Source organism: Ixodes scapularis, unplaced genomic scaffold, assembly GCF_016920785.2.
Source record: "Ixodes scapularis isolate PalLabHiFi unplaced genomic scaffold, ASM1692078v2 PGA_scaffold7__128_contigs__length_106722199, whole genome shotgun sequence".
NCBI classification, from domain to species: domain Eukaryota; kingdom Metazoa; phylum Arthropoda; class Arachnida; order Ixodida; family Ixodidae; genus Ixodes; species Ixodes scapularis.
The window spans coordinates 97,760,567-97,774,162 of NW_024609882.1; the positions used below are offsets into that span (position 1 = coordinate 97,760,567).

The 13,596-nt window shown below is 45.4% G+C and overlaps 1 protein-coding gene across 3 annotated transcripts in view; it reads left to right on the forward strand.

Moving 5' to 3' along the window:
- LOC115323621 (C2 domain-containing protein 5) overlaps positions 1-13,596 on the forward strand; it is a 157,776-nt gene that overhangs the window by 93,149 nt on the left and 51,031 nt on the right. For 2 of the 3 annotated variants that reach the window (XM_040212497.2, XM_040212498.1), the window contains one exon: positions 6,625-6,699. The exons of the other annotated variant lie outside the window; for it this stretch is intronic. In XM_040212497.2, the coding sequence (XP_040068431.1) occupies positions 6,625-6,699 (75 nt within the window). The remainder of the gene's footprint in view (positions 1-6,624; positions 6,700-13,596) is intronic. 3 annotated transcript variants of the gene reach the window in all.

The following is a 13,596-nucleotide window of genomic DNA, read 5'->3' on the forward strand; positions in this document are numbered from 1 at the left end:
TAATTAACTGGCAAGTTACAACTTTTATTGTTACACTCAAGAGTAGGGCCCGACAAATGTTTCTTGTTTACATGCAATAGATTGTGAGCAAGTGAAGCTTAGAGGAGACCTTGGTCTTGAAGGTTTTCTTGTCATTTTTCATCCAGATTGTATTAATTTCTCACATCTACTATAATTTTTGGGCTAAGTACTAACATAAACTCATTGTTTTTCTATTATATTTAAAAAAAAATATTAACAATGTCCAGGATCAACCTGCCCATTTTTTGTTTACATATACCCATCGAAAACTATGGCACAAGGTGTGTCTTCATGTTCTGCGTATATAGTAGAGAGAGCAGTGAAACCATTCTTATAATTTTTGCATTATTCTTGAAAAGGTTACCGCAATTTAAATAAATATTTTGCCAATAATTTGAAAAGAGTCCATAAAGTCTTTGCCTTTTATAAAAATCTGAAGGTAACATTTTCCACAGAGATTAGTCTCATTGCACACTCTGATTTAAGAGATATTATTCCTTTAGAAAAGTAATCCAATCTAGATTTTAGGTGGAAAAGTACTACGGGTAAAAGTTTGTGTTGCGACAAAAAAATTAATTTGGAGAAAATGGATCAAGCTTTTGAAAACATGCTTGCAAACAGCCTAGATATGAAAGTTTGAATCGACGAATGTGCACTTCCAAGTGAAGGACTTAAAAAATATGCTCTTTGTAACTTCTAGATTAATAAAATGTTTTTTGTTAATAATGTTCTTGTTCTTTATTTTGCTGATAAAGATCAGGGTGCAAGTATAGTCTCTGACCAAGTGAGAATGGCAGAATGCATCTTTGGAACGCCTCCAGCAGGTGCTCCGTGCCTTCCCATGGTAATTAAGCTAGCAATGCTGGAAAGTGGGTTCCTGACTTCATAAATTAAAAACGGCGCACAAAAAAATACTGGGTCAAAAAGAGAAGCACACAGGACGAGCGCACAACTATCAGCGGAATATTTATTGAAAAAGAATTATAGATTCCTTCCACTTCACGTGAAAATGGAAGACCGTTACCTTCACGACTTCTAGGACGATGCCTAGTGGACAACGTCTGGCACGACCTCAAGGACGACTTCTAGGACGATCTAGGGGATGACGTCTAGGACGACCTCAAGGACGGCTTCTAGGACGAGCTCAAGGACGACAACTTCTAGGATGACCTCAAGGACGACTTCTAGGACAACATCACGGACAACTTCTTGGACGACGTCTAGGATGACCTCTCGGACAACCTCAAGTACGACTTCTAGGACAACCTCAAGGACGATACCTAGAGGATGACCTCAAGGATGACTTCTAGGACAACTTTGAGGACGACCTCAAGGACGACTTCTTGGACAACTTTGAGGACGACACCTAGAGGATGATGTCTAGGACGACATTGAGGACGACTTCTAGGACGAGCTCGAGGATGACTCCTAGGACGACCTTGACGACGACGTCTGGGGCGACCCCAAGGACGACTTCTAGGACGCCGCCTAAAGGATGACCTCTCGGACGACTTCAAAGAGGACCTCGAGGACGATGCTTAGAGATGATAACAAGGGATCAGGACTCACTATCTAATAATGCCAAGGAAGACTGACTCACGCTGGTTGCCCTCTCTTTATGTTTTTATTTATTCATAGTTGACCCCTATTTTTGTTTTTATTTATTCATACTTGCCACAACCAATCGGGAGTTTTCTGTCGAGATGTGAGGACACATTTTTCCCCAGACCCTAGCACATAACAGCTTCGCTGTGAAAAAAAGCTCGAGCAAGAAATCACTCTAAAATCAAACATCACCGTACAACGATTACATGTCACTCAGCAGGCATCGATAAAATCTCTTTTTACTGCAAAGCTGTTAAGGGCTAGTTTCCCCAGTATCGTGTCCGCAGGCAAACAAATGTCGACACAAAACTCTGGACTGTTACTGCCATCTATGAGCGACGACGGCAACCAGACGACCGGCTTGCCGGTTTTCTGGTTGCCGTTGTCGCTTATAGATGGCGGCAACCTTTCCACTCTGGTTTCCACCAGAGCGGAAAGGCAGAATTTCTCTAGGCGTCGTCCTAAAAGTCGTCCTCGAGGTCATCCCAGAAGTTGTCCTTGAAGTTGGCCTAGACGTCGTCCTTGAGGTCGTCCTAACGTCGTCCGAGAGGTTGTTTTCGAGGTCGTCCTAGAAGTCATCCTTGAAGTCGTCGTAGATGTCCTCGAAGTCGTCCTAGAAGTGGTCCTTGGGGTCATCCTAGACTTTGTCCTCGAGGTCGTCTTAGACGTCTTCCTTGAGGTTGTCTTGGACGTCGTTCCTGATGACGTCCTAGGCGTCGTCCTCGAGGCCATCCTGGAAGTCGTTCCTCGGGTTGTCCTCGAGGTCATCCTTGAGGTCGTCCTAGATGTCGTCCTCTAGGCGTCTTTCTTGAGGTCGTCCAAGAGGTCGTCCTAGATGTCGTCGTCTGCTAGGCATCGTCCGAGACGTCGTAAAGATAACAGCTTTGCTGGTCCTCCATCTTCGCGTGAGGTGGAAGGGCTCAACATTTTTTTTTTATGTAGGCAAATTGACGGCTGGCTTACGCAGTGCCTCGTGCTTGCGTTTTGTATTGCATGTGCCTCCAGCACCTCTCTTTCCACTTTTGTACGTCCCCTGCCAATGAAAAGGTACAGTAATCCCTCGTTATAACCAAGTAAACGGGATGGCAAAAATATTCTATATAAGCGGTAATTCAATAAAAGTGATACAGTGAAATCTCGGTATAACGAACTTCAGGGGGCTGCGGAAAATTGTTCGTTATTCCGAAAGGTCGTTATAGTGAAAACCACGAAATTAACCATAATTACTTATTTTCCAATTATTAAAAAGTCCTACCTTTAGAATGGTGGGTCCTTGAACTCATTTTTCACAAAGATGCACAAGTAAACATCAGACAAAGCACATTTATTTAAAATAAGCAATCAATTTTTTTTTTTTGATGCATGCACACAAACTGCAGAACAAAAGACCTTTTTTTCTTTTTCTGATGTGGCAGCATTGCAGCACGACCAGCTTGCTTAGTGGACGCAATAAACCGAAAAAAGGCCGCGTTTGAAAAGGCTGAGAGCACACAAAAATGAGAAACAAAGATGACAAAGATAAACCCGATGCGTCGCTGGGGACGCAGCCAGTGCGGTGCCATATTAGACTGGCGTGCTTCGTAAAATAGCCGTCAACGAAAAAAGAAAAAGAAAATCGTTAGCGCAAAAAGAGTTATGTTCTCGCCACGCTTCCTCCACAAAAAACAAAAAAAAAGTTTACTTCAGCGTTTTTTTTTTTTTTCTCTTTCTCAGATTTTTTGCGCACGTGCTCCCTGCCTCGCTCTCGCCCTTGCCGAACCCTCGCCTCTGCGCTATGCGCCATCTGCGCTAATAAAACCCATCGTCGTTTCAAAAAAAGAAAAAAGTGTCTTTTGTTACTTTTTGCGCCGTCTCGGAGCAAGTTGCAACTTGCAAGGCGTCCGCTCGCCGTGTCGTCTGCTAGCCTGCCGCTCCGGCTGCCGTGTCAGAATCACTGAAACCTTAGAATTACCGCACTTCAGAATACGAGTTTGTAGTACTGAGGTGTTAACATGATGCGGAGCTAAATATTGCTCGTTATTCTGAAATGTTTGTTATTCTGAAGTATGTTGTGGTGAAATAATTTTGCATTACAACCATAGGCAGTCAGCATGGGATTTTTCAGAAGTTTTTTTCATTTGAAAAGTTTGTTAAAGTGGTGCTCGCTCTACCGAGATTGGACTGTAGAGCCAAACAAAACAGTGCCAGCAGTTTCGAAGGTGGATGGGAACACTGCGGTAAAAAGTAAAAAAATAATTAAGTGGAGCTTGCCTATAATTTCATCCTGACATTGAATCTCCCTGAATTTCCCTAGGCATAGCACAAGAACACTGTCACTGCCGCTGCATTCCACTTTGTTTCGAGACAGCCGTAAGATTTTTTGCATCTCCGCAGCTTTAGCCATTTGTCGAGGTGCCCCTTTGACGTCGCTCGGTGTTTACCCTGGCCGTACGCGAGGTCTACGATCGCAGCATCCGTGACCAGAGCAACAACGGGAACGTCCGCATCGACAAGCGCGAACTAATCAAAGTTATCCTCGGTGGCTTTGCCGACATGTTTTCAGATACTCTTGTAGAGATTGTTGCAGCTATGGAAATCGTGCGCCGGCTCGGCAAGCATGCTCGGGAGAGAAATTCCGACGGGCACAAAGCAGTTAGCAATCTTTCATCTTAGGGTCGCTGGCACGCTTTCTCCTGCATCAGAAACTTCTCGAACCTGTCCAATATGCCTCGCTTGTTCCGCAAAATGGTGGACAGTGTCGAACAGCCGATGCCAAAATGTCGAATTCCTTGGCGATTTCGAGCTTAAGCCGGCCAGTTTTGTCAACCTTGCAGATCTAAGGGACTTTTGGTAAACACTCCCAATCTCCCGTACGATGCACGTCTGCATAAAGTACTCCGCAGGTGCGCCCGCACAGGCGCGCGCGTCTGAGGCTTCCGAAGGGCTAATCTCCTCCGGGCTCCGTCGCTCCCTCGACTTGATTCTGACAGGAGTCGGGCAGTGTCGGCCACGGGCACTGTGAGTACTGTTAAATCTTGTAAGGACGCCTTCCCCCGAGAGATCACCCATCCCGTTTTTCTGGCTAAATATCTCTAACATAAAAATCTGAAACATTGCCCCGATTCCCGTCGGACGTGAAGCTATGTCTGGCGGGAATTGCGCATCAACGGCGTGATCTGCGGCACCAGTACGCGTGATATCAGCTCCTGTAACACGTGAGTTGTTCCTGCGTGTATATTGCATCGTGAAATCTGAATCTGCTGCGTTCGCAATCTGTGGTGTTCGTTCCCGAGTTTGTAGCAGATTCCCGTGTTTTTGTCCACGATCTGTGCGCGCGTTAGTGATTTCTAGCTGTAACTCGCGCGAGTTGTTCCCACGTGTATATTGCATCGTGAAATGCGATTCTGCTGCATTCGTGATCTGCGGTATTTGTTCCCATGACTTGCGAGTTTGTATCAGAATCCTGTGTTTTTGTCCACAATTTGCGTGTGCGATATCAGTTTCCGTGACAGGCAAGTTTGTAGCGGGTCCCCGCGTGTTTTTTTCACCATAAAACCTGAATCTGCTGCATCCGCGATGTGCTGTATCCAAACAATGTGAGTTCTCAGCGAGTTTGTGCGGGTTCTTCGCAAGGTGAGTTGCGAATCTGCCGCGTCTGCAACCTGCGGTATCCTTTCTTGTGACACAGGAGTTTGTAGCAAATTCCCACGTGTTTATCACATCGTGAAACGCGAATTTTCCCTGTCCTCAATCTGCGGTATCAGTTCCCGCGTCACGCGGTTTATAGCGTGTGCACCGACGCTTATCTTTAAATTTCGTTATAAAGTTTTGTTGTGGCATCTCCAAAGATAGCCCACCCCATGTTTTTCACCATTTATCTCTTCATTCTGGGTGGGCGTTCTCGCGGGATTTTACAGTAGCGTGGGAACGTTGCCGCTGGTTCCTGACCATCTTCCTTCGTCGGCACATAGGCATCGGAAGCAGCGCTCTGCCCTCTGTCACTCGTTTACTCCGTTTCCCCAGTTTGCCATTTGCCTCGGTGGAGAGGCTCTTCACGCGCCTCTGTGTAGGCTGCTCTCGGCACCTTGGCCTTCGTAATAAGCGGGGTCAGCCGCCACTACATTTCAAATTATACAGTTAAAGATGCGTGCATTTCGGTCGGGACCACGTTGACTTTCGATACAAGCGATACTTTGAAAAAAGGGATTTCGTTAGGAGTGCATCTTGGAAGATGGGTTGACACAGGCAGTCTCTACGGTGCACGTACAAGTGGCCTCCGGTCATTGACCCAATTGCCGTATGTGAACGAAGCTGCATGACAATAGGGTTTTGTACACGAAATCCACTGTGCAGTCCACAAACTTGATTGTGCGTTTGACAGCGCATGAAAGCCTGTTGTTTTCCTGATTTGCCCGATTTACGCGCGGGCATAATTTCGCTAACTTGCATGGCGTTGAGAACAACGGCGGCACATCAGAACTGTTTGCCACTTTTTTAGATTGTGCGACATCCTACGTAAGTGCGGAATCCTCCGAGGTTTTTGTTTAAGCTTTTCTTTAGGATCCTGACATCCACTCTTGACATTTTTTAGGAGAGTTTGAGATATACCGAGCAAAACTGACATTGGACATGGAGCTCTTAAAAGTCTCTTGGCCTGCATTTGAAAGCTCTCAAGCGTGACGTAATGGCAAGACCTGTGCAGTGCGGTATTCTTTGATTTTAAGGAGGTTTGTCCTTGGAGCCGTTTTTTTCAATTAATGTTGAGTTTATAGTTCAGCACTCGTCCTGTGTGCTTCTCTTTTTTTCCCTGCCTGTAGCTCTTAATATGTTACTTCCGACGTGCTTTGGCTACGCGCTGGAGGCACGCGAGAAGCATTGTGGAAGGTAGGACGCTCGTGCTGGAGGCTCTGAAGCTGCTCCCAGCCGTCCTCACCTTGTAAACGACTGGATTATGTCTGCGCGTGGAGCTTCCGTGCGGCCCTTCCAACTGCAGGGCATAATCCCGATTTTCTTTTACAGCTGAAAAACATGAACGTCATTTTTGGCCTCAAGGTGCAAGTGTCTGTCGGAGAGCGAGTCATTGCCGGAATTGCCGTAAGTCGAGGAACCCAAATGCGAGCTTGCTTTGCCTTTGGAGGGTGGTTAATATTTTATTTAAGCTGGCTCGCAAAGTGGCCCTTTTTTTTCTTTCAGTGGCGCGCAAATTATTACTGATGGCTGTTACTCCGCACTGCTCGTGTCAAGTTTTTCTGTGGCAAGGTTTGAGGCAACACACCTCTTTTCAGTTTTAATGTCAGAAAGCACGTACGACGCACGACACAGATTGGTACACACGCGTGCATACTCATAATGCTACGCTTCTAATTACGATGTTCTGATACTCTGTATTGTATTTACTCGCATAATGAACGCACCCTTTACTACGGTCATCAATATTTCGATTTTTTTCCCCCGCTCGTAATGAATGACACCACGAGTTTTGAACTGTGTCCGAGAACCCGATCAACCACCGAGTCAAGTAAGCCACCAAATGCCCAGGTCAAGCCAAGCCAAGCCAAGCATGGCGGCGCATGAGCATGTTATGAATGCAAGGGGGAAATTCTGGAAGTGGTCGGCAGTGTAATTGAACTGCGCACACAGCCAACGAAGCTGGGGTTAAAGAATTTCTTGGAGGCATTGCGTGCCTTCGATGCATCGATGTCAACAAACACTCCGTCATCCGTGGTCCACCTTTGGAAAGTGAAATCGTGGAAGTGGTTAGGCCTAGTAACGCTCTCGTCACACTCCGTATCAAGTGACCTTCGTACAGGGCGTTTTCTTTGGCAGAAAGAATGACGAAGGTGCCCCAAAAAAGGCTCGCAATTTGTGGTTGCTGTGGTGCACCCAAGACCAGCTGTGGGTGCCCGTCCATCAGCGGAGACGTCCCAGAGTACTGTGTCCTGTCAGATGGGCACCAAAAATGACATTTACGCAAAATATGGAAACGCACAAAATTTTACCCCGCATAATAAACTGGGGCGTCTAGCGACCGGGAAAACCGGGAATTGTCAGGGAAATTTTATTTACCGGTAAATATCAGGGAATTGTCAGGGATATTGTCAAAAAGCAATCCCAGTCAGGGAGATCAGCCGGAAACGCCATCGAGTGTCCTGCAGCAAGGACTTGAGGACTTGGGGGCAGAAAAATAGGCAATCAATTCTGCTTAGAGCGAAGCGCACGTTCTGCTTACCCGATATAGAGTGTGCTACCCGATGCCACCCGATGCAGAAAGACCAACCGATAAATCCAGTCCAAGCCTTGGATTGGATTGAAGGCACGACAGTAGGCTAGATCCAGTTAGAGCTGCTAGGTTTAGTAACGAATAGAAAAGCCGCAGACCCCAATTCAATCCAAGCCTTAAGCCGAAAGTATTCGAAAGTGCATCTGGCGGCCATGTTGCCAGTTGGTTATTGACGCGTGTGGTGGGGGTTGAGCGTCGTGTTTTCATCGTGTTTCGGGAAGTGGCCTCCTCGCCGACGATGTCGGCGGCAAGAAAGTGCTCATTTAATCCGGACCAGACAAACCTGAATATTTTGGAATATGCAAGTTGGATGAAGCCCGTAGGGGGATCGATGGCCGAGTGGTCTAGCGCACACCAGCTCGGAGCACGTGGAGCGAAAGCTCGCGCTGCAGAACCCAGGGATCCTGGGTTCGAGCCCCACCCCTGCCCGTTTCGATCTGGATGAGCATCGTACCGGCGTGCGGTCGTGTATCACTACTGCGTGGTGCACGTTAAAGACCCCAGGCTAGCGGTTGTACTGCACTGGCTAAATTGCTCATCTACAGCTGGGAGACTCGTCGCCCCTGTGAGGCAGACCAAGTTCTAGGCTGTATAAACATACACACAACCCCCCCCCCCCCCCCCCCCCCCCCCAATTGAAGCCCGTGCAAAATGATCCTCAGAGTGCTCAATGCCTTGTGTTGTAATGGTCTTGTATATTTAACCGCCTCTACTACAGTGGTCAGGCAATTTCACCTGAAATTGTCAGGGAAAACCTGAAAAAATCGGGAAATTTGAGAAGAATAATTTGCTAGACACCCTGATAAACGCACTCCCCATTAATGCATCAATTTATTGAGAAAAAAAAGTGTGTTCATTGCGCGAGTAAATGGGTCATTTTCCCGAAAAGGGTGTCACTCATCTGTGGCTTTAATAATTGTTAGCTGCAATGATTTTTTATTTATTGTTGGGAGAACACGATGCTGTTGGTTCATGAAAAGAAATATTTTTGATTATTTTTAGTCGGCTTATGTTTGAAGCGCATTGATTTTAGAATGCCTCCTACGGGTAATTATGGCAAGTAGGCTGTATCTTTTAACTATCATGCATTTCAAAGCCTCTCAATTTAGTTCTAGCAAAATAACTTAAGACATATTTTTAAAAAAAAGTAGAAATATGTCGGTCAATGTTTATAAAATGACCACAGTGTTTAATGTTGCCAAAATATTTATATTATTATAATTTGTATAACAAAACGGCTGTAGCTGACTGAAATGTCAGTGGTGTAACCAAGAAGATACAAATTAATATAAACACCTCTGTCCACGGTATTCAGTATGTAACCATATTGAAGCCCCTTTCATGACGGCCTTATCAAATCTGATATTTACTTCGTGCAAAAAGTTTAGTTCTCACAAGCCAAAGACTAAGTAGAAACGATTGAACTACCTTTTTAGCTTGTCGGGTGGTGTCACGCATAATTTATATCCTACTTTCTTTAATTCATTGGTGAGACACAAGAAGCATTGACAAAACCAATATACTTTCCTGCTCTATTAAAACTATTCAATTTGAGCAAGGAGTTTTGTTGAAAATTTTTTAGTTGCTCGAAATGTCAGTTGTGTCACGCTTCAGTTGTGTCACGCGTCACGGATTTTTCTATCGTGAGTTTGTGACGTAAGCTTCTTTTGCAAACTCCTAAATTTTTGCTTCTGTAACTGCAAAAAATATATGGTAAAAGTTTGAGTATTGGTCATCATAAACGTGAATAAAATGGCATGACGTGCACAGAGACGTTCTTTGTTTCTTATTTCTCAACTCCTATATTTTTTTTTAATGTTTTCAGCACTTTACTTTCATATTGAGCTTTCAGCTTGTCACTTTAGAGACAGTAATTTATTTTTTAATAGGAACCACCGAGTGCAATAATTAACATTCTCCCTGCCTCCCCATCCACAAAAAAGAAAAGATACAAAGAACCCTGAAGGGCTTTGTAGAGAGGTGGAAAAATATAGCGATTGGATATCTGTTTCTGCACTATAATATATTTTATTTTCTGTAACGATACAGAATTATTGAACAAAACGTGCATGTTTTGATAAAAGAAATCTCATTGTTCTTTCAAATTAATTTTCTAGGCTTTCAGACACAATAGTTGGTGGTTTTTTTAATATATATTTTGCAGAATAGGAGCCCTTACCAAAATACTTGTTTGCCTGGAAACCAAAACAGACTGTATCAATTGGGAGCATTGTAGTATTGCAGAAGTAAATTGCTTCATAATTATTGTCACGAATGACGGGGTGAGGTCACAAAGAATAATCAGGGAAACTAAAACGTTTAATGTGGCAAACTTGGGCCAAACTAAATGGAAACAAAAGATAACAAGAAATCATTGCGGTGTAAAAGTGTAAGAGCGAGACTGACTGCATGCAGCATGGCGGGGTCTCTTTTCTAGCCTTATGGGAGACTAGAACAATTTGTCTAGAGCATGAGGGCATCGAAGACCCTGTACCCGAGTAACCGACAAGATTCTCAACTCTTCTCTAGGATGCAATGCAAATAAAGGTAAAAACAAAGAGCAGCGCCAGGCACTGAACCCTGGTTACCTGCCTTGGAGACAAGCGTGCAGGCGACTTGGCTAACTATGCACGCAACATTATCAATATATATGTAGCTATAAGCATGAGAAAAAAAATGAATGTATAATATAGCCATTATTAAATTTAGTGGGGTACATTCTATGATACAGTCAGACCAACTTATAACGAATCCGGGTGTAGCGAAATATCGGTTATAACTAGCAAATGTTCGTTGCACGCTCCTGCTGCTCTACTTTTAATGTAACTTTATCCAGTTTTTAACGAAGAAAGCGGAGACAGCACTGCGGATATAACAAAGAAAACCTCTAAGCGCCAAAATTATTTTTTGCGAAAATTGTTATAAAACAGTGTTCCAGATCCCAGGAGTAAATAAAACATGTTTGCCGACTTCTCTCGCAACACGCTCCGGCACCGAGCGACTCTCTCCGGGAAAAAGTTACGCAACTCCGCGCTTAAAGAGCTTGGCTGCTCCGCATCGCACGCCACGCGATATATCCATCTTGTGCACCGGGTGTTGGTTGCAAGATCACTCGCTCGCAGAGCCTGCGAACGAGAGCGACGACGATAACGAACCTGCTACAAGGTCGGTTTCAGCCTGAGCGGCTGTGGCGGCAGTTGATGCATTCCGAGCTTACTTGGTTGGCACCTCCGTTGGACGAAGCCCAAGTTGTAAAGACGGCTTTGACACGCCGTTTGCAGTCGAGCATTAAAAGCTGCTTTCGTCCGCAGTAAGGACTACCTCTAAAGACTTGTGTTAGTTTTTGCCTCATTGATCAAGTCCCACCTGATGGGGCTGGGTAAGACGCCAGGCACGAGAAGACGGCGCGGGGCGGAGGCAGAGTTGGGGCGGAGGACGCCTGGAAGCTGTTGTTTAGCTTTATTGTTGAAGGAAGACGCTCGGCGAGACACCTTGCGCTTCTATATTGTGCTTGCAGAGTCAGCGAGAGGGACTCTCGCTGCACCCCTTGCAACTGTGTTCTAGATTTCTACATTCTGCGTGCTTTTGGATCACGTGCGTTGCAGAGCTAGCGAGAGTCACTTGAGCGTGTCTTGGTTATGGAGATTCTACACGCTTTTCAGTTGCGTTACAGCACCATCCGAAAGAGGGAAAGAAAACAATTTTTCAAACGCGCCTGAGAATGAGAGAAGCACGTCTCTGTCTTTCTAAAGAATTAAGGTACATAAAAAAGCACTAGCAGTGATCGGCCCCGTGTCTAACACTTGCCTAGACTGCCAGACATGCTTACAGCCGCCGGCAGACATACACGGACAAAGAACTTGTGCCAAGTACAAGTTCTCTACACAGATGCGAGAAATATGAGACGAATATTTTTAATAGGTGATTTGTATACACCAACTCACGTTTACAAACAAACCGGACCCCCCCCTAGCGGATGCCACCGGCGCTTTGCATGCGCAATGGGGGTGTGGGCAAGAAGCTCGCCGTCGCCCATAAACAAACCATTGGAATGGGATGTTGTCGGCGTCGGTGGGAGTCCCCGTGCTCTTTTTTTGCGTTGTAATTGTTGATTCTATGTCTTCCTGGCAATGCCTCTCTACTTGAGCGGCCTCAGTGAAATTAACGAGGCTCGTTACACCGCAAAACTTAGCGCGAATAATGTAACATACGGCGATTCATCCCGCGTGGACGCCGCAGAATGGATGCTAAAGCCTGACTCACATGGTAAGGTTCTGCTCGCTATTTTCAGTCATGCTGTCGCTCGGGCTCAAAAGCTTGAACCTTAGCTGAGATGTCGACGTCGATACTGAAAACCGCAAGCAGAATCGAACTGAGTGAATGAGGCATAACAAGTTGGTGATGGCCACTGGTAACAATTATCAACATTTCCTTATATCTACTGTTTACAGCGAGCCTGCTTACCCGAAGCAACCTTCAAACTTAAACGTCTCTTGAGTTCTGCACTTCTTATTGCAATTACCGGGTCAATGTTTGGTCTACGGGCCGCTGTCGTTTGGACGAGCAGACGACAAGCAGAAACGTTTGAGAGAGCAGACGACAGCTCGAGCGATGAGGCGGCCGTTTGAATGTGGTGACGCACTGAACGTAGTCTGTTGATGGTTCGTGCCATTTGACGGTTTTCCCGCGTTCATGTTGGAACAAAACAAATCAATCTGACAATCACAAGTATCCGTGAATTCAATCCATAGTGCTTCCCTCCCAAGCGATCGTGGTCCGACGGCGTCTGTTCTTCCTTTTTCAAGGCCACTATTCACATTCTCGGACAAACCGAGCAGGCAGAAAAAGCTTTTGGTACAGCCCCAGTCGTGGCGTTTTGACGAGAAGGCAGGTGTTTGTCCGGCTTCTTCCAAAGTAACACAGGAATGCACGTCCCGCATGGTGACTTCCGCCCACCGCCCCAGATTGGAAGTGCGCCCGATGCGCCACCACCGTGCCATGACGTAACAGAGATGAGTTTGTGTATTCAATTGTTAATAGTATTTCCAAATGAATGACACTTACAAGAATGGACAGTGTGGCTAGTTGGTAAGCGTTCATGGTGAAAAACAGTGCAAAACACAAGGACACAGAGGAGAGAAATACGTACAGGACAAGGCACTGATTATGAACTTTCTTATTTTGAAAACGCGGGTATGGGGTCTTCTTTTTCTTTCATTGCATTTCTTTCATTTCTCAGCGGGAAGCAGTCTCCCTATGTCCTGTTCACCGTCGACCGTGGCGTGAATTGGTCTCGCTTAATAAATGGACTCGGCGTATTTTTGGGTGTATAAGTCACAATTTTTTCCCCAAATTTCTGTCGGTGCATTCCATACAATGACGTAATTTAACGTAATCTTCCGAACGATAGCCCACTTAAAATTGCGAGCAACGTGAGCGGAAATAAGGGGGTGGTAAAAAAAGTAAAAATATATCGTAGCCATCCCGGAGTTGCAAAGTCTTCTAAGAAATGGGAAAGTGGGTTTCTTAGCAGTCTATTCTCGCAGCTTGTCACAGACACATTACCGGAATGGGAAAGTTGGTCTACGGACGTCGGCCGAAATTTAGGTTGTGCTCTTTTATTTGAACTTCTACGCGGGACCGTCACTCGTGCCATAAAGTTAATGTATAGCGGCAACTTAAATTTCCTATGCTTTTTGACTGGTTTTCTA